The sequence below is a fragment of the Nicotiana sylvestris genome, chromosome 11 (assembly GCF_000393655.2).
Source record: "Nicotiana sylvestris chromosome 11, ASM39365v2, whole genome shotgun sequence".
Lineage (NCBI taxonomy): Eukaryota > Viridiplantae > Streptophyta > Magnoliopsida > Solanales > Solanaceae > Nicotiana > Nicotiana sylvestris.
This window is the reverse complement of record NC_091067.1, coordinates 64,035,294-64,055,827: the sequence shown is the minus strand read 5'-3', so window position 1 is coordinate 64,055,827 and position 20,534 is coordinate 64,035,294. Positions and strand designations below refer to the sequence as shown.

Sequence of the window (20,534 nt, the reverse complement as noted above, 5' to 3'; positions counted from 1 at the left end):
AACTTAGAAAATTAAAAAATAAAGTAATAAAAAAGGTACCAAGAGTAAGATATATATATATATATATATAAAATTTAATATGCTCAAAATAACAAATATCACAATTTGAAATAATTAGTATTTTTTAATACCGCGCGAGTTCTAATACTAATATACATTAATAATAAGAACATATTCATTAAATAATTTAATCACTATTCAATTTCATATTATAATGTCGGTGTAGGTGTAGCAACGACCCTAAATAGAACTAGGGATAACCACAAACCACCTGTTAATCCAACGGCGCAGACAAATCATACGCGTCAGTGCAATTGTTCCCTGAATCCTCAATCCTCATCTTCATATACATATACATCCTCCCTTCTTCAGCCACCATCTCTATTCTCTCTTCAATCTCCCATAAAGCTTCAGATTCACATTCACATATATATACTTACACATATATATCTCTATCTAGATTAAACACAAAACATATATAGCTATACGATTTATTTTCTACAGATTTTGAGTGGCTGTAGAGAATATTTAATACAGGTCTAAAATAATGGAAACAAACAACGGTCCTGAAACGCCGGAGAATAAACAGCCTTCACCCCCGCCGCAACAGGCGGCGGTGAGTGAGGCGGAGGCGAATGTAGTGCCAGTGGTGACTCAGCAGCCATGGGTGGCGATGCAGTATCCGGCGGCGGCTATGGTAATGCAGCACCCACCTCACTACATACCCTATCACCCACACCACCACCACCATCCACCGCAGCAACAGCAGCAGAATAGAGGTGGAGGATCCAACAATGAGAATCGTACGATTTGGGTCGGCGACCTTCATAATTGGATGGACGAGGATTACTTGCGCACCTGCTTTGCTTCCACCAATGAGGTTCATTATTTCTCACTGTTATAGTTATGTCAATATCGTACCTATACGTGGTTTTGAAATGTAACGCATAGATTTGATAGTTACTTTTGTTTATAGACACGTGATTAATGTTATCTATATACGTCTCTTGCTTAATTCATTTTTATGATTGATTAGAGATGTCAAGTACTTACTAAAAGGAAACACGTGCTCTGTCATTCTATTTCAGGACTGTATATATGGAAATGCTTTTGTGCAAAAGTAGTTTCCTTTAGCTTGATCAGGACGGTATGGCAAAGAGATGCTTGTAGTGTAAGACGGTATTAAGACTCTAGATTTACCTGAGCACTCATGCTTGCAGACCCCAGATTCTCCTTAGATGTTTAAAAAAAGAGGTCCTACAATTCAATGGCCTTGAAACCCCTTTCCCCTTTATAGTCATCAGATAGAATGAGTTTTGTTTCATGATTTTGCGACCTACCAAATAAGGGGTTGTTAAAAGAAAGTTCCCTTAATTAACAGCTATTGCCTTCTATAGAGGTTGCCACGTATTCTTAGCTGGAGTTTAGACCTCAACCTCTTGATTTGGAGATAGGATCTAGTTTTCAAAATTTTCAAGGTTGCATTTCTCCCATTTATTTCCTTCATGTGTCAGTCTGCACATTGAAGTTTTGACAGTTAGGATATGGTACCTGCATCTTTAATCCTTGGTTTATTGTTCACGATATGTGGCTGCAACAGTTCAAGATTTAAGGATCAGGAAAAGAACAACTTACATTCAAATTTACAGTTTTGATGCACAAATAACTCATGCACACTTGGCTGTCATCCTTCTGAGGTTCCAGACCTTGAATCATGATAAGCGCTTTTCAGTTCTTTGTTAGTCAACAAGTCTATCTCGTCCTCAGTGAAGAATTCTGAGCGCTGTGGCATTGCCTTTGCATTTTGCTATTTGTTATAACCTTTCTGATTGAGCATAATTGTTCTTGGACATAGCTGGACAAGAGCGCACACACAATATTCTGCAGTTAGTCTAAGTGTAAAGTGGTAATTGTGGAATCTTTCAAGTAAAATATCACATGATACATCATTTTGTTGAGTTGTGTCCCACATCGGTGGGTTATGGGTATCTTGGTCTCTTTATATGGTCTTGGGCAATCCTCACCTCACAAGCTAGCTTTTGGGGTTGAGTTAGGCCCAAGGTCCATTCTTATCATGGTATCAGAGCCAGGCCCATCCCAATTTATTATTACCTATGTTGGGCCTCCATTTATATTGTCCACGCTCCAGTTGCAGGCCTGGGCGTGAGGAGGGGGTGTTGAGTTGTGTCCCACATCGGTGGGTTATGGGTATCTTGGTCTCCTTATATGGTTTTGGGCAATCCTCACCTCACAAGCTAGCTTTTGGGGTTGAGTTAGGCCCAAGGTCCATTCTTATCATGGTATCAGAGCCAGACCCATCCCAATTTATTATTACCGATGTTGGGCCCCCATTTATATTGTCCACGGCTCCACGCTCCAGTTGCAGGTCTGGGCGTAGGGGGGGGGGTGTTGAGTTGTGTCCCACATCAGTGGGTTATGGGTATCTTGGTCTCCTTATATGGTCTTGGGCAATCCTCACCTCACAAGCTAGCTTTTGGGGTTGAGTTAGGCCCAAGGTCCATTCTTATCACATTTGAATATGGTCTGCAGACTTTATCTCAATTCTCAATTATTTTTAATCTTGCTAAAATTAAAGAGAAGGTTATGATGGTATTGAAAACATCTGCTTGCTTTTCACTGAACAAGTTGTTTAATACTGGTTTTTACATCCAATATGTTTTATTTCATGCAAAAGATTTTCCCATTCCCGTTGCAAACCTTTCTCTGAAAACCAGGTTTAATGAGGAAGCTTACAGGCAAAAAAAAATTGTTTTAGAACTTCCATTTTTCATTTATGCTTTTTATGATGTGTAGAAAAAATTGTATGAAAAATACCCAAAGTGGAGATATTGTGTAACTACTGAGAGACTTCAGAGAGAATCTTTCTGTGGCATTTTCTGCTTCACAACTTTCCATACTCTCACCAAGAACACTTTCTATGTTTATGTCAATAAGCAGGACTAATCATGCAAACCAAGTCGGAAAATAATGAATAAATAGTTAACACTATGTAGACACCTCCTCACAAGCAATTGCGTGATATGCTTAACCTACGATGAAGCAAGCAGTGACTCTTAGACACATGTAAACCATTTTCTTATACTTAGTAGTGTCTTGAAGAGCCCCCAGGGCTTAGTTCAAGTGGCAACGGTTGAGGTGCTTATGGCAAGGGTCACATGTTCAAGCCCTGCGTCATGCGAACTAAACGTGGTATTTAAGTGTAGAGAGTAGAGGGGCAGGGCTATTCCCGAGTTTCGAAGGCTGCGTTTGGTCCTAAGGGTTTGACCTAGACGGATTTCTCGGTCATAAAGAAAAAAGTGGTGGCTTGAAGAAAGTGATATATGGCTTTTCCAAAACATACTTTCCTCAGAAAAAAGGGAGTAAACTTTTACAAGGAATACCTTCTTTTGCCACACAATTTGTTGCTAATAGATATCCTGTTCATGCAGGTTGCCTCCATCAAGATAATTCGCAATAAACACACTGGTTTCTTGGAGGGATATGGTTTTGTTGAATTCAACTCACATGCTGCTGCAGAGAAAGTTCTGCAAACATATTCTAGCATGACAATGCCTAATGCAGATCAACCTTTTCGTTTGAATTGGGCTTCATTTAGCACGGGTGACAAGAGATCAAACAATGGTTCTGGCCTTTCCATCTTTGTAGGAGATTTAGCTGCAGATGTTACAGATACCTTGCTACATGAAACCTTCGCTAAAAAATATCCTTCTGTTAAAGCTGCTAAAGTTGTCGTAGATGTCAATACTGGTCGTTCAAGAGGGTATGGTTTTGTAAGGTTTGCAGACGATAATGAGAGGTCGCAAGCAATGACTGAAATGAATGGCGTGTATTGTTCAAGTAGGCCCATGCGAATTGGTGCAGCCACACCACGGAAATCATCTGGATACCTACAACACTATTCTTCACTAGGTAAGAACTGACCTTCTTCTAGGTCTCCTACGTGGCTTTGGTTTTGAATACCTTTTTGTCTCTGTTTGATCTGAACAAGTCAATGCTGAATTCTCTACTGGGTGGAAGGGGAAAAGGAGATGTGATCCTACTTTCTTCTTATAGTTTTTATTTTGGGACTCGTATTTAATGGTGAACTGGCTAACCAAGTCTGGTGCTGCTATTGTTTCCGCACTAGAAGCTATATTCATCTGCATCATTATCGCCCTTGAAGTGTAGTATTGACCTTTTTGGTTACCATGCTTATTTTAAGCAGTTTGTGCGCTATCACGGTATCCACTGCTCCCTTTTAAGAGGTCACTGAATTCATTTTCGGTTCCTAGAGTTTTCTTGTGTATATCTACAAATGTTTGCTTGGCAAGGTGTCTTATTTTTTTGCTTGGCCTTCAGTCAGTTCCTCCCTTGTTCTCTATTTCTGTATTGTTATTTAAATTCCTAACGTGGAGTTGAAAGTCATACCATCTCTTTTTCGAAGTGACTTTAAAGTTATATGTATATGTGCTTGTTTGCATCCACAGTTTTCATTGAAGTGTGAATCTTGTCATTTGAGCTATGAGAAGTCGATTCCAAAAAAGAGGGGAGGGAAGACATTAACCTCTTTCTCGCTCCAAAGAGAAAGAAAATATGGAAATTATATTAGTGTCTATTCTAGTGGGATATTAGATCCTTGTTTTGTGTTTAGTACTGTCATTTGAGTTGTTAGAATACATTGATTCTCTTATGTTGGACCGCACTAGTATAGGGAATATGTTCAGGATAATATGTGGTACTTAAAAGTGAAAGTACAATGAGATTCATAATAGTAGTTAAAAATTGTATGGACCTAGCAAGTAACTGAATTCTATTTCCTTCCCTTTTCTAATCATCTGTTTTGATTTCAGCTGCATTGCACTTATGAGTTTCCTTGAACTGCAGTAAATATATGTTTCCTTGTTAATTTCAGATCATGGTTCATTTTTGAAAGAACTTACACCAAATATTGTGGTAGTTAAGTCGACAAATTTTGTTGTATTTAATACTTCCAAAATGGATTTGGTAGGTGGATACTCCAATAGCGCATCGCCACAAGGATCACAACCTGATGTAGATTCTACAAATACAACAGTTTGTTAACTAGTCTTTCGTTCCTCCCTTTGCTTTTCTAGCTTTATAGTTCCTTTGACTAATCAATGATCATTGTAGATTTTTGTTGGAGGTCTTGACCCCCATGTCAGTGATGAGGATCTCAGACAGCTTTTCGCTCAGTATGGGGAAATAGCTTCTGTAAAGATACCAGTTGGGAAAGGATGTGGTTTTGTGCAGTTTGCAAAAAGGTAGGTTGTCGGTTGCGGTTGTCATTTGCCAAATTATTAACTTGCTCTTAGGCTGTAAGTAGTTCAGTAACAAATGGATCTAATTTGTTGCGACAGAAACGATGCAGAAAAAGCATTACAGAAGCTGAATGGAACTGCTATTGGCAAGCAAACAGTGCGCCTTTCGTGGGGACGAAATCCAGCTAATAAACAGGCAAAGATCTCTACCTTTATCCCATCCCTTATTTCTCTTCTGCTATTACTTCTCTGATGTCTTTGGAGAAAAAGAATCAAAAGACAGGTCAGCATTAGTTTATGACAAATCGAAAGTTCAATAGTTAGCATTTCTTGTGTTCAATAGTTATGCTAGTTTACAAGTTTACTCGACTTACAGCATATGCTTGCTAGACATGTGGATAGTTATTAACTTATTATATCTGCTTGAGTTTCACCAAGTAATATTGACAAAACACATGTTTTCAAGTTACCTATTGCTGGTATTGGGCAACAAGCTTGTTCTAGATTTTTCTTCTCCCTCCTCTTCTTCTAAGGATGATGGAAAGCAAATTTGAATGTGATGTCTCTGAGGAATGGAATTACATCTGGCACCAATTAAGCAGTTTCAAGCAAGGTGCTCCTAACATGTCCTGTATTTCTGCTTATGTTACTGACTCCAGTGCTGTGGGATTTTTCAGTCAAGAGCTGATTTTATGAAGCAGTGGACTGGACCATACTATGGGGGACATTTTTATAATGCTTATGGATATGCTTTTCCACCACCGCATGACCCTTCCATGTATGCTGCAGCTGCATACGGGGCTTATCCAATTTACGGGACTCACCAGCAACAAGTAAGCTGAAAGTCTGCTCCAGAGCCTTATGCTTAGTGGTGCATATGCTCAATCTGTTTGTTTCAAGATCGGGCATGTACAACATAATTAACCCCTCCAAGTGAGTGGAACTAAATTTTGACTTGAAACCTTAGTCACCTAGGGATTTGATTAAACATTTATTTGTTTGGGCTTCACATGAAACTTCCTTTGATGAAATAAATGATCTTGCCTTGGTATGTTCAGCTTCCTTGAAAAATGCCTAACTATTTACAATAACTAAATAAGAGGTATGCTGCATGCCAAAAGCACATACTTATGTTTCTATGTTATCTGAATCTGATTATCTGAGTGCAATGGCTATATTGTCCATTTGAGAACCATTCAGCCAGTGATCCTCAATAAAGGCGAAAGATCACTTGAGTGGTATTCTTTGAGGAGTAGTGAAGAATAGACAGATATTACTCCCTCTATCCCAATTTATGGGGAGAAGTTTGACTAGGCGTGCAGTTTAAGAAAAAAACGAAGACTTTTGAAACTTGTGATCTAAAATAAGTCATAGACATTTTTGTGACTATAATATTATCTCTTTAGGGGTAAAATAGAAAGTTTAAAATTAAAAATATTTCCATATAAGAAAGTATGACGTTCTTACTAGGATAGATTAAAAAGGAAAGTATGACTAATAGGGAGAAAAGAAGTATATGATATGAAATGCATGGAAGCAATGGTAGTTTCTGTCACAATAATGATGGGCATGCAACTTAATTAAATGAGTACCATAAGGGGTCGTTTGGTTTGAATACGGCTTATGTCGGGATAAGTTATACTGGTATAAGTTATGTTGGGATTATTTTTTATCCATTGTTTGGTATGTTGTATTAAATATGACAATTGCATAATTTGTAAGGAGAATGTGTAAGTTATACCGGTGCTAATTACCCCACTCTCTATAAGGTATAAGTTATCCCGGTGTTAATTTTAATTCTGAGATAACTTATACCTGGTTTGCTAACCAAACAAGTATTAAGATGGTATTAAATTTTTATACCAGCACTATACCTTCTTATACCTCATACCAATATTGATCACTTAGGGTGGCTCAAGCTTAAAACAACATGGTTTGTATGATGAATTCCTAATTTTCCACAGGGGTCATTTGGTACACAGCTTAGTTATAATCCAAAGAATGATCGTTATGCATGCTATAAAAATATTAAGCGAATAGATTAAAAAACAAACCAAAAAAGAAGATACAAGGAATAATGCTTAGTGTTTCAATTATGACATTAAGCAAATATAAAGAGTTCTTTCAGGTTCACCTTGCAAAAAAGTTAAAATATAAATAAATCACGCCTAAAAATAAATTCAAATATACTACTCAAACACACACACACACACATAGACATACATATATAAAGCAATACTGATAGTAAAACAATTAAGACAATATATATGGAAAACACATTAATTAAAATAACACAACCCTTCAACTCCAATTTTGGTAAACCATTATTCTTATTAATTTAGAATATTTTTCTATATCGTATAAAAATACGATTATGTGGATGAAATTTTTTCAATTGATAGGCATACTATTTGATCTCTAGCATAATTTTTTTTTTAAATTTTGCAAATGCAATGGAGGTAGAATATAAGGAATTAAAATTCTTAACATTTTTCTTTTTGAAAGACACTAAATTTGAATGAACAATTACAAAAAAAGAAAAAAAAGGAACAGAAAGGCGGCACTAGAGCTTGCAGTAATACCTTTGCTACATCCTCGTTTTTCTCAATTAATATCTAAATTTTCTACCACATCTTTCATCAAGTCTCCTTGCAAACTTCTAAATATCTCCGTCTTCTAGCACGTTTGGTCAAGCTACAAAAGTCAGCTTATTTTGAGAAGTATTTTTTCTCAAAAATACTTTTCTCAAAAGTATTTTTGGTGAAAAGCAGTTTGTGTTTGGCTAATTAGTTTGAAAAGCACTTCTGAGCAGCAATTAGTGTTTGACCAAGCTTTAAAAAACTGTTTCTAAGTGTATTTTTCTCAAAAGTACTTCTCAAAAAAATATTTTTAGAGAGAAACTACTTTTTCTGCTTCTGCTTCTGCTTCTCCTCAAAAACACTTTTTTTTCCAAAAGTTTGGCCAAACACCTCAATTTTTGGTCAAAAATACTTTTGGTAAAAAAAACACTTTTGACCAAAAAGAAGCTTGGCCAAACAGGCTAGTCGTCTTCCCCAAAGTAATTTATGAAGAAATAACGTGATGTTACTGAAAACGAAATCTTCTTTTTCTTTAAAATTGAAATTAAACTCGATCGGCGTCATCAACGAAAACATCTTCGCCTTCTTTCATTATGCTTAGGCACTGAGAGGCACATCAACAATTAGATTAACTTCCTTATGCTCAGCACATATTTTTGACAAGAGCCAAGGGAACTGCTTGACTCAAAAGATATCGGAACCTTTTTAAATAAATCAATTAAAGAAAATGAAGGGGTAAATATTAGTCAGATATAATAAATTCCAGATCAAAGAGCTAATATTATAGATAATACATAGGATGAAAGAGATAAAATCGATCTTATTGATATTCAACACTGTGGCTCCCGTCAATCGATGGAGGAGATAACTTTACATGTTCTTCTGCAGATTACTTCTCTCCTATGAAGATTATAAGAAGAGAACTTGGGAGAGAGAAAGGGAAGGAGAGCCCCCCCAATCGAGGGTTTTTCCCTACTATATATAGTCAAGGCATCCTTGCCATTTACTTGGTCCGACACTCCCTCGCACCTAAGTGTGCCTTGGTCGTCCTTTTAGACATTGCTACTTCCGACTCGACGGGTGTCGAGAATGGGATGTAGGGTGGACGATGTTATCTTTTACTACTCGGTCACTTGTGCGGGACGTTGGTCAGCTCAGCCGTGACGGTCAGATTTTGACCAATACAGTTAGTCCCTCCGTCTGTCAAGGTCCACCCCTGTCGGGCCCGGCAGACGGATCATGATTGCTATGAATTCGAGCGAAATCTGACTTCTCGTTCCTTAATTACGTTACTTGAATTTTAGGTGAGATGGCGGTGTTCTTTCGATACCCATGGACCATTGCGGCCGTTTCGGAATCGAAATGTCGTTTGGCATCAAAGCGTTATTTAGTGGTTACCGCCATTACGACACACGTTCCTGGGGAACTGAAATGTTTCGTTCCCTATCAGGTTCGATTAACGACTCTTGGGTTTCGTGCTCGGGGGATTTATATCTCCTATAAATAGAAGGAACTTATTATTCGATTGACACACTTCTTTGCCTTTTACTTGAAAGAATTCTGCAGATATACTTCCTTCCTGACACTTCAAGTTTTCATTTGCCCTTAGTTAACTGAAAATTTTCATCCTTTCTTTCCGTTGTCCTTTTGCCGCCTCATCTAGACAAAATGGATGGTGATTCCTCTCGCACTGATCTCCCTGTCACAATTTCGGCACCGGAAAATGCTGCTCAGGCCACTAGAGGGGTGGATGCGGTGGAAGACGAGGAGGTCCCGTCGATAGTTGAGATTTTGCCTCGCCCTAGGAGAGAATTGACCTACTTAAGCAGTCGCGCCGGGGCGGAGCCGGAGCCTGAGCCTGAGCCTGTCCCTTCTGTTATGAGGGAAGAAGACATTGTAGAGTTGAAAACCAGGTGGGGGATCCCCGGCTACATCGACATGCGACCGGCGGTAGGAAACGACATAGTTCACTTTGACCATCCTAGGTACTGCATATTTTATGCCTACCCCTTCTTTATTGGATACACACTTCCTCTCCCTCTCCTCGTGGTAGACTTCTGCCGTTTTTATGAGGTATGTCCCGCCCAAATTTCGCCGTACCTGTACAAGCTGTTCCTTATATTGCTCAAGTCTGTGGAACTCGCTGGTCTTGAGGTCACCTTGGATCACATGCTCAGTATCTTCGCCCCTCAGCTCATCTGCGGCATGATGCTTCACATGCGCCCTCGGGGGTCGAAGAGTCTGGTGGTGAAAATGGACGACAGGACTAACCATCGTTTTTATGAGAATTATTTCTATGTGCGGACTGAACACATTGTAGCGGATCCGACGGGGTTCCCTGAGAAATGGAACTTTGCACGTAAGTCTCATGCTTTTAGTCGGAGATATATCCGACCATTTTTCGTTACAGTACTAAACCTTGTTATGTCTTTGTAGTTGAGAAAATGCCTCCCCTACCTGTCGAACATATCCGTGAGTGGGTGAGCGCTGTTCTTCCTCATATGACGGGGGTTCGCACGTGGGAGGCCTTCTATGACAAGTATGGGCACAGGCCTCTTTCTGGTAAGATGTCATTTCTTGTTCAACGTTTTTCTCCTTTCCCTCTTTGTATTTAATTCCTCACGTGCTACTCGTCGGTGTTAGGGAGGGTGCAGAGAGTGAGGGCTCCTCCATTAGCTTTCCGGCAGCCAGCCTCATGTACTCACCATATCACGGTACCTACTGCCTGACCTTCGTCAAGGGCTGCTTCAGTTGAGTCTGTGGCCGTGGTTACTCCTGCGAGGGCCGCTTCTTAGGCCGAAGTTCCGACCTGTGTCGTTCGCCTGATGGGTGAATCTTCGCTTACTGGGGAAGAAGAGGGGCCATCAAAAAGACGGCGAGTGAAGTTCGAGACAGCGCCCCCAACAGTGATTCATCTAACGACTCTCCTTCGACGGGATATGGAGAGGGGGTTTTCGCGACTCTTCCCATGGGGACGGAACCAGCCGTTGCCTCGGCTCAATTAGAGATTCCCATCATTGTCGACGGTCAGCAACCTATCATGGCGGAAGGTCAGGTTTTTGGGGCCGCCGTTGTGATTTCGGACGTACCCTCGTCCTCCACAGTTGGTCGTGCTTCCTCTTCAGCTGTTGAAAGAGGAAAAGGCGTGGTGGTCAATGATTACGAATCCGAATTAAACCTCAACCCTGATGATGTCAGGATGTTTGAAGAGGGCATTACTCACTCGGTGGTTCGTGTGGGAGGCTCGACCCGTATTCTTGAGATCTCTTCGGATGTCAATCTCCTAGGGGACACGGAGGATCTGGTACAGTTCAGCATGCTATGCTCCGCAACTGAGAATGTTGCCCTTCGGACCGTTCCCAATGCTGACTTGATGCACGAGGTGGATGCTATGGGCTTAAGGGTATGTTATGCTTTCTTTCGCTTTTCCTTCGTCTTTCTTGATGATAGGATTCTAACCCGTCTTTTCATTTTTCAAACATATATGGTGGAGGTGGAGAGCATTCAAAGGGCCAACATTCGGGCCAAGATTTTCTTGAAGATGTTGGAGAAATATCGTCGCTACCGCAACAAGTGTCGTGAGATGCATGAGCAGCTGAAGGCAAACCCTGGTAATCGGGCTCTTGGTGAGGAGTTGGAGAAGAGGGACCAGGAATTGATGCAGGCTATTCGCAGCAAGAGTGTGCTTGAGGAGAACCTTTGAATAAAGGACGAGGAGCTCGAGTTGGGCAAGGGGGTCGCTGTAGAGTGTGAGCATCTGCAGGAGAAATTGAGGTCAATGCAGTCGGAGATGGATCAGAACTTGATCAAGGTCAAGGCGCTGAGTGCGGAGTGGATGGGAAAATTGGCTGGGTTGGAAGACAAGGTTGCTGGGTTGGAGAGCATCGAGAGTTCTTGGTCCACGACTTCGGTGAGGGCGGAGGCCCTGGAGAACACCATCCGCTTCCTCCAATCCGAGCAGGAGTCGAAGAAAACGATGGCCACCCTTATGGAGGCAAGGCTTGAGGAGCGCATTAGCGAGATTGACTGAGAGGCATCGGTTCTGGGAGATCGGGTCGCAGCACTAGAGGCAAAAAATGAGCGACTGTTGGCTCAGATTGAATTGTCCTCCAACGCCGTTCCCCACCACCTGCACGAGCTTTGAGTTTACGCCGAAGCCCAACGAGATATATACAAGAGTTTGTGGGAGGTGGGTAATGTGACTGAGGCTGCATATGAAGAGGCACAGGTGAAAGCGCAGGAGGCTCGCGTCAATTGCGGATATGACACGGCAATGCCAGAAGCCAATAGGGGCGCGGACGCCAAAGGAGAACTTCCCGGAGATGACAGTGGAGAGGGAGGCGATGGATCGCAATAGCTTTTACCCGAATAGTGGTCCGGGATCGAATTTCCACAGGGAGCTAGTAGTGGATGATGCAGAGTAGAGGGATAGTGATATTGATCTGTTTTCCGTTTGTTGTTTTCTTCCCCATTTTTTTGTCGATTGTCGTTGTTCCTTTTTTTTTTGTTGTTTGTTGTTTTTTTATATTGCTGACTTGGGCCTTATGTAATCCGCGACCATTTGTGGAGAGACTTTGTATAAAGAAGAATTTTTTGATGTTATTTGTCTTGTATTCTACCCTTGTTTATGTTTCACGTGATTTCAGTGCGAGATAGATTCCCGCACGGCAAGTCCCGGTCTTTTTGCACTTTTTGATGGTCCTTGGCCTTAGGAGCATTTCGCATTTTCTTTTTGGCGATGGCTTATGGACTTAAAGGATGTTATTTCGAACTTATCAAAATAGTAACCCGTCATCGTTCGATCGAGGTCGAAATCTTTTCCTTGGCGAAAACGTTTGGCCTTTAAGGGTATTATTTAGAACTTATCAAAATAGTAACCCGTCGTCGTTCGATCGAGGTCGAACTCTTTTATTTTGCGAAGGCCCTTGGCCTTAAAGCGTGTTATTTCGAACTTATCGATGTTATTTCGAACTTATCAAAATAGTAACCCATCGTCATCCGATAAAGGTCAAAATCTTCTCTTTGGCGAAGGCCCTTGGCCTTAAAGTGTGTTATTTCAAACTTATCGAAATAGTAACCCGTTGTCGTTCGATAAAGGTCAAACTCTTCTCTTTGGGGAAGGCCCTTGGCCTTAAAGAGTGTTATTTCGAACTTATCGAAATAGTGACCCGTCGTCGTTCGATCGAGGTCGAACTCTTTTCTTTGAAGAAGGCCCTTGGCCTTAAAGGGTGTTATTTCGAACTTATCAAAATAATGACCCGTCATCGTTCGATCGAGGTCGAACTCTTTTCTTTGGCGAAGGCCCTTGTCCTTAAAGGGTGTTATTTCGAACTTATCGAAATAGTAACCCGTCATTGTTCGATAAAGGTCGAACTCTTCTCTTTGGCGAAGACCCTTGGCCTTAAAGGGTGTTATTTCAAACTTACCGAAATAGTGACCCGTCGTCGTTTGATCGAGGTCGAACTCTTTTCTTTGGCGAAGGACCTTGGCCTTAAAGGGTGTTATTTCGAACTTATCGAAATAGTGACCCGTCGTCGTTCAATCGAGGTCGAACTCTTTTCTTTGGCGAAGGCCCTTGATCTTAAAGGGTATTATTTCGAACTTATCGAAATAGCGACCCGTCGTCGTTCGATCGAGGTAGAACTCTTGTCTTTGGTGAAGGCCCTTGGCCTTAAAAGGTGTTATTTCGAACGTATCGAAATAGTAACCCGTCGTCAGTCCCAGTTTTTGGAGAATCAGATATTTTCTGGGGGAGTCCCAGTTTGTTTGACATTGCTTGCATCAGAGGGTGCAACGTCGGAGAATACGAAATGTTGCTATTTCACTTAGGTTCGTTCTGCACACACATTGTAGTTTCCTTGTCTGACTCCTGCCTTCCGGCTTGGAGGTGTCACCGACGGGCGGTATTTCGGTTGTTTTGTAGTAGTTTTTCGTTCTTTAATTGAGATGTTTCTTTACTCGCTCGTCCGCGTGAGCTTTGTGTTCCTTCTTGAGCAAAGAGCAGAAGGTGAGTTAAAATGATACTTTCCTTACCCCCACCCGATGGTCCGATGGAGGAAAACAGGTTGGTAAGGTTGTTCGTCTTGTTTGGTATTTCAATGGTTGATGGGGCAAAGATTTCTAGATTTGGTGATTCTACTCGGCTCTCCTCCCCCTACCGTGCTGCGCCTTTGTCCCGCATGGGTTGGGTTTTTCCTTAGCGCTCTTTTCGGTGGGTGATCGTATTTCTTGTCTTTGAGCTGGGAGCGAATAGGAAATTTCACTAAGAAATCCCCACAGACGACGCCAAATTGTTTGACTCAAAAGATATCGGAACCTTTTTGAATAAATCAATCAAAGAAAATGAAGGGGTAAATCTTAGTCAGACATATTAGATAATACATAGGATGAAAGAGATGAAGTCGATCTTATTAAAATTCAATACTGTGGCTCCCATCAATCGATGGGGGAGATAGCTTTACATGTTCTTCTGTAGATTACTTCTCTCCTATGAAGATTATAAGAAGAGAACTTGGGAGAGAGAAAGGGAAGGAGAGCCCCCCCCAAATCGAGGGTTTTCCCCTACTATATATAGTCAAGGCATCCTTGCCATTTACTTGGTCCGACACTCCCTCGCACCAAGTGTGCCTTGGTCGTTCTTTTATACATTGCTACTTCCAACTCGACGGGTGTCGAGAATGGGATGTAGGGTGGGCGATGTTATCTTTTACTACTTGGTCACTTGGGCGGGACGTTGGTCAGCTTGACCGTGACAGTCAGATTTTGACCAATATAGGAACGTCATTCTTAGAGAGTTTTCTGTTCAATTGATCTTAATATTTATAGAGGCTTTAGGTTCTTAGGTGCGACAATATTTATCTAATTTTCTTTGATTGATAAAAAAAAGAAGACAATATTTATCTAAGGCTTTAACTTAGATTTTAGGAGTTGAAGACAATTTATTTCCTTCTTTAAAACGTACTTTTCTCATTTATTTATGTAGGAATTTTAGGAATGTATATTTTTTACTTTTCTAAATCAAAATCTTAAATATTAAGAAAATAATTAAATGACTATTACTAAATATTAGAAAATTAAATTGAAGGACTAATCATATATATAAAAAGATAATTAAATGACTATTTTGTCCAATATGAACTCTATTGTAAATGGATAAAAAAGACGAATGATATTTCGCTAAGGGCTTTCATGCTTTTAATATAAATAGTTTCTCGATACGTGCGTTGCATGTATATCGAGTCACGTAGTACACGATTGTGTAAACTTATATTAATATTACTAAAACAAAGCTTGAAATAAATAATGGTACTTGAAAGTATAAAATACAAGTTTCTGTGAATGGTCAATGTGGATCGTCATATGTTGAAGTCAAAATAATTAGATATCATTGTTTGCAACTAATTTTCAACATATGAAAAATAAATTGAAATCACAAAATAAGAGAAAAATATTTTTACTAATCAATTATGAGTACAATTCTGCTTCTCCTTTGATTCTTCTCTCCTAATTATCCCCGTGATTTGAGGACTGAAGCCGCATATTTCTCGAATGTAGGATGATGCAGACCTCTTGGGGATGTATTTGATCTCCAGCTTCTCGAACTATTTGATTGTCAAGAAGTATATGGCCGTATTTTGATCTCTTTTTGAATATCCCAGGAGTTTATGAGATTTTGAGACACCTCTTCAAGGGAATATGTATCCCTTTATATAGATGTGAGTTAGGGTTAGGGTAGATTAACCTCCAAGAAACCCTAATAGACTCCTAGGATTTCACGAGTCCTGTAGTATCTTTAATTTCGGATTTGGCTTGATCCGTTAAAATTTCGATGTCTACAAATGCCCCATACTTCAAGGTTTGTTGGGATGTATAGGCTTGCCGAAACTTGAAGATGAGACTTGAAGTATTTGTCACGACCCAAACCGATGGGCCGCGATGGGCACCCGATACCTTACTCAACCGAGTGCCAACGTAACATATCTTTTTGTATCATACTCTTATAGGTAAATAAGCCGTAAAGGTTGTCGTGAGGTAAGTAGAATAAAACCTGAGGAAATACTCAACTTGATATACCGATTTATATATATGACGTACGAGCATATACGACCAAAATAATCACTCGTATGCTGAACCTAGGCCGACGAGGCCATAAAATCTTTCATATACATGAGATATGTCTACAAGCTTCTAAGAGTACATAAATGTTAAGGCCGGGACAGGACCCCGACATACCAATTAATACATGTCTATCATACAAACCAAATAAGCAACTCTAGAGCAAATGGAGCGCATAAACATCTTTCGCTGAGTTGATAGCCTACTTGGAGAATCTCTCAACCTATCTATCGGGACCTGCGGGCATGAAACGCAGCGTCCCCAGGCAAAAGAGACGTCAGTATGAATAATGTACCGAGTATGTAAGGCACATATATAAGTACATAGCATACATGGAGGAAATATAGAGTAAATGACTCCACCTGTAAGTCTGGATAACTCTGTAAATCATGAAATAATTATAGTGTCATGCATATGTGTATGAATGTCATGTCGTGCATAGGTACATGTTTCATAACATCATCAACCTCTTAGGGCATCCCATCATATAGTCTCGGTCACTGTGGGCAAAATCATCAACGTATACCAGCTGATCAGGTGGTGATGAGTATATAACACCGTAACCTTTTTCCATATTCCATATAAATATAATATACATATATATGTCTATATAACGCCATCTGGTCGTGGGTCAATATGCATGCATAAATGCATGAAATGCATCAGAAATACGTTAATAAAATTTGCTCGGAATACCATAAAAACAAATATGCCTTTCGGATAAAATTTATCAAATACGTATTTTTCTGAGACCCATGAATAGAAGATATAATAATAATTCACATGGGGAATCAAGAATATAGACACCCCTAGTATTTCTATGAATAGAGTCATTTATGAAAGTTGCGTATTTTGCTCGTTTCATTTGTATTATTTGGATCATGCCAAGAGAAAGAAGGGATAACCTTAACATACCTGTATTGATTATCTTGTCAATCCCTCTAACACACATTAATTGCGACGAAATATGTAACAACGAGATTGAATTAGGTAACAATCCATATGAAATGCTCAAAGCAATAACGTTGCTATTGCAAAATCATCTTTGTTGAAACTCTTTCTCAGAAATTTCGACGTCTACAAATGCCCCTACTTCAAGGTTTGTCTGTGTGTAAGCTTGCCGAAACTTTAAGACGAGACTTGAAGTACTCGACCATCGCAATAAATGATTTTGAAACTTGGAGTTTTCGATTTACAGGAGGAAGAGATGAAGGGCAGAACTGGTCCCACTGCGCATGCCAATTTATTTGCAACTAATTTTCAACATAAGAAAAATAAACTGCAACCACAAAAGAATAAAGTTATTTTATTGATAAACATTGCGGGTTACAACTCTGTTTATCCCTTGATTCTTCCTCCGAATTATTCTCGGTGATTCGAGGGCTGGATCAGTTTATTCTCGAACGTTGGATGATACAGATCTCTCTGGATTATTTGATCTCCATGAAAGTCGATCATTGTATGGATATTCTTCTTGAAGTATTTGATTATTAAGAAGAACATCTATTGATCACGATATTATTTTATGCCATAATCCCTTTGTGAATATCCCGAGAATTAATGAGATTTTGAGATGCCTCTTCAACGAAATATGTATCCCTTTATATAGGTGTGAATTAGGGTTTAAGGTAGAGTAACCTCCAAGAAACCTTGATAGACTCCTAGGATTTCAAGAGTCTTGTAGTATCTTGAATTTAGGATTTAGCTTGATCCGTTAAAATTTTTCCAATTTGTTCTTTGTAGACAATAAATTCTCGGAATATTCCACGTAGATCAAGACTTGCACCAACTTTATAAGAACTTAATTTCAGGCTATTCTTGAGTCCAAAGCTTTTGTTGTTTGAATAAAGGGCTTAGCATACTGCTTTGTGCGTCCACCCTTACAATTTAACAGCTTTGGCATGCCTTGCAACTTATTTTTTCATAAAGTTTCGACAAGGAGCATTTGTAGACATCAAAATTTTAAGGGATCAAGCCAAATCCTAAATTAAAGATACTACAGAACTCTTGAAATCTTAGGAGTCTATTAGGATTTCTTGGAGGTTACTCTACTCTAAACCCTAACTCACACCTATATAAAGGGATACATATTCCCTTAAAGAGGGGTCTCAAAATTCTAATAAACTCTTGGGATATTCACAAAGAGATCAGAATATGGCCGGATACTTCTTGACAATCAAATAGTTCAAGAAGCTGGAGATCAAATACATATCCAGGAGGTCTACCATCCTACATTCAAGAAATACGTTGTCACAACCCTCGAATCACAGAGATAATCAGGAGAGAAGAATCAAGGGAGAAACATAATTGTACTCACAATTGATTAGTAAAAATATTTTTCTCTTATTTTGTGATTGCAGTTTATTTTTCATATCTTGAAAATTTATTGCAAACAAATTGGCACGCCCAGTGGGACCAGTTCTGCCCTTCATCTCTTCATCCTGTAAATCGACTTCAAGTTTCAAAATCATTTGTTGCGATGGTCGAGTACTTCAAGTCTCGTCTTCAAGTTTCGGCAAGCTTACACCCCGACAAACCTTGAAGTATGGGGCATTTGTAAGACATCGAAATTTTAATGGATCAAGTTAAATCCTAAATTAAAGATACTATAGGACTCTTGCAATCCTAGGAGTCTATTAGGGTTGCTTGGAGGTTACTCTACCCTAAACCTAACTCACACCTATATAAAGGGATACATATTCCCTTGAAAATGCGTCTCAAAATCCCATAAACTCTTGCGATATTCACAAAGAAATCAAAATATGGCCGGATACTTCTTGACAATCAAATTGTTCAAGAAGCTGGAGATCAAATACATCCCGAGCAGGTCTGCATCATCCTACATTCGAGAAATACGCGGCTTTAGCCCTCAAATCACGGAGATAATCAAGAGAGAAGAATCAAAGGAGAAACATAATTGTACTCACAATTGATCAGTAAAAATATTTTTTTCTTAATTTGTGATTTCAGTTTATTTTTTATATCTTGAAAATTTATTGCAAACAAATTTGCACGCCCAGTGGGACCATTTGTAGACATTAAAATGTAGCCTTCATTACTCTTTTCTTCCCCTTTGTCAACTAATTTGTAGACATTGAAAATTTGTCAAATTAATACATAAAAATTTGGACTAGGGCCTCTACAAGATGAGCCCATTAGGGTCAATTGGTGGCTACTCCACCCAAACCCTAATTCATGCATATAAATAAGACTACATTTGTCCTTCAAAAGTGATCACAACAATTCCATAAACTCTCGGAATGTGCACAAAGAGATCAAATATGAGATCTCTGCAATTTCATGAAACCCTTGGAATATTCATTAAGAGATCAAAGTCATGTCAAATATGTCTTGCTCAAAGTCCTACGTTCGAAAAACATGCTGTTCTAGCTCTCGAATCACAGAGATAATCAGGAGAGAAGAATCAAGGGAGAAAAATAATTGTACTCACAATTGATTAGTAAAAATATTTTCCCTTCTTTTGTGATTGCAGTTTATTTTTCATATGTTGAAAATTAGTTGCAAACAAATTGCCATGCCCAGTGGGACAATCTCTACCTCTCATCTCAACTTTTCACTCACCAAAGTTCAAGAACATCGAAATGGCTTCAAAGAAAATCAACTCCAGTTCAATTTCCACCAAGGCTACTAATTCCAGGTTCTATGCTGATGTGGAAAACATACTCGAAGTTACCTTTGGAAGCTTTGGACCAGTTACGAGGAGCAAAGCAAGCTCGTTAGGACAACAAGCACCCCAAGTGTCGTCCGCATCAACCCCTGTTTTAGGATCTTCATCCTCAAAAGGAGCAAGATCTTTCACAAATGCACCCAAAGAAGGAAGCGATGTTGCTGAAAAAATCAAGAAAACTCTTGCTCTACTTGACCTCTCCAGATCCAAGAACTCTGCTGTGAAGGAAGATGATGATGCTTCAAGTGATGGTGACAAACACTTTATCTATGGAGGAGCAGTTGGCAAACTTGACGGAAGCAATCACTGGCTTGACCAAGTGCATGCAAAATCAAGATGCTAGAATCGACAAGCTAATAGATAGGGTGGGAATCTTGATGGAAGAAGAATCCACCCATGCACCTGGCAAACTCCCAAAAGTTCAAGAGATTGATCCTCCCCCATGACAAGTTGCATCCACTAAGGAAATTCCAGTCTCTCCGGAAGGGATAATTCCAATCAATCAACTAAAGGAGTTCATTGAAGGGACTATAAAAAAAACTATAAAGTTGCTTCCAAGTCCTCCTTTACCTACGCAAAGCCGTACACTTCAAAGATCGATATGTTGAAGATGCCTGCTGGCTATCAACCTCCAAAATTTCAATAGTTTGATGGCAAAGGCAATCCAAAGCAACGTGTGGCGTACTTCGTTGATACATGCAACAATGTTGGGACTTATGAAGATTACCTCATCAAACAGTTTGTCTGCTAATTAAAAGGAAATGCTTTTGATTGATATTGTCACGACCCAAAATCCATTAAGGGTCGTGATGGAACCGGACACCACTGTCAGGCACGCCAACACCAAGAAGTTAATTAATTTCTCATTTTAGT

General features: G+C 39.6%; 1 protein-coding gene across 1 annotated transcript; it reads left to right on the top strand.

Annotated features, from left to right (window-relative positions):
• Window positions 1-270: 270 nt before the first annotated feature.
• LOC104216507 (polyadenylate-binding protein RBP47C-like) lies at window positions 271-6,336 on the top strand. The gene is made up of 6 exons (XM_009766563.2): window positions 271-880; window positions 3,450-3,930; window positions 5,009-5,073; window positions 5,152-5,282; window positions 5,379-5,475; window positions 5,957-6,336. The coding sequence occupies exons 1-6, from the start codon at window positions 548-550 to the stop codon at window positions 6,119-6,121; spliced, it is 1,272 nt and encodes a 423-aa protein (XP_009764865.1). The 5' UTR covers window positions 271-547; the 3' UTR covers window positions 6,122-6,336.
• The last annotated feature ends 14,198 nt before the right edge of the window (window positions 6,337-20,534 follow it).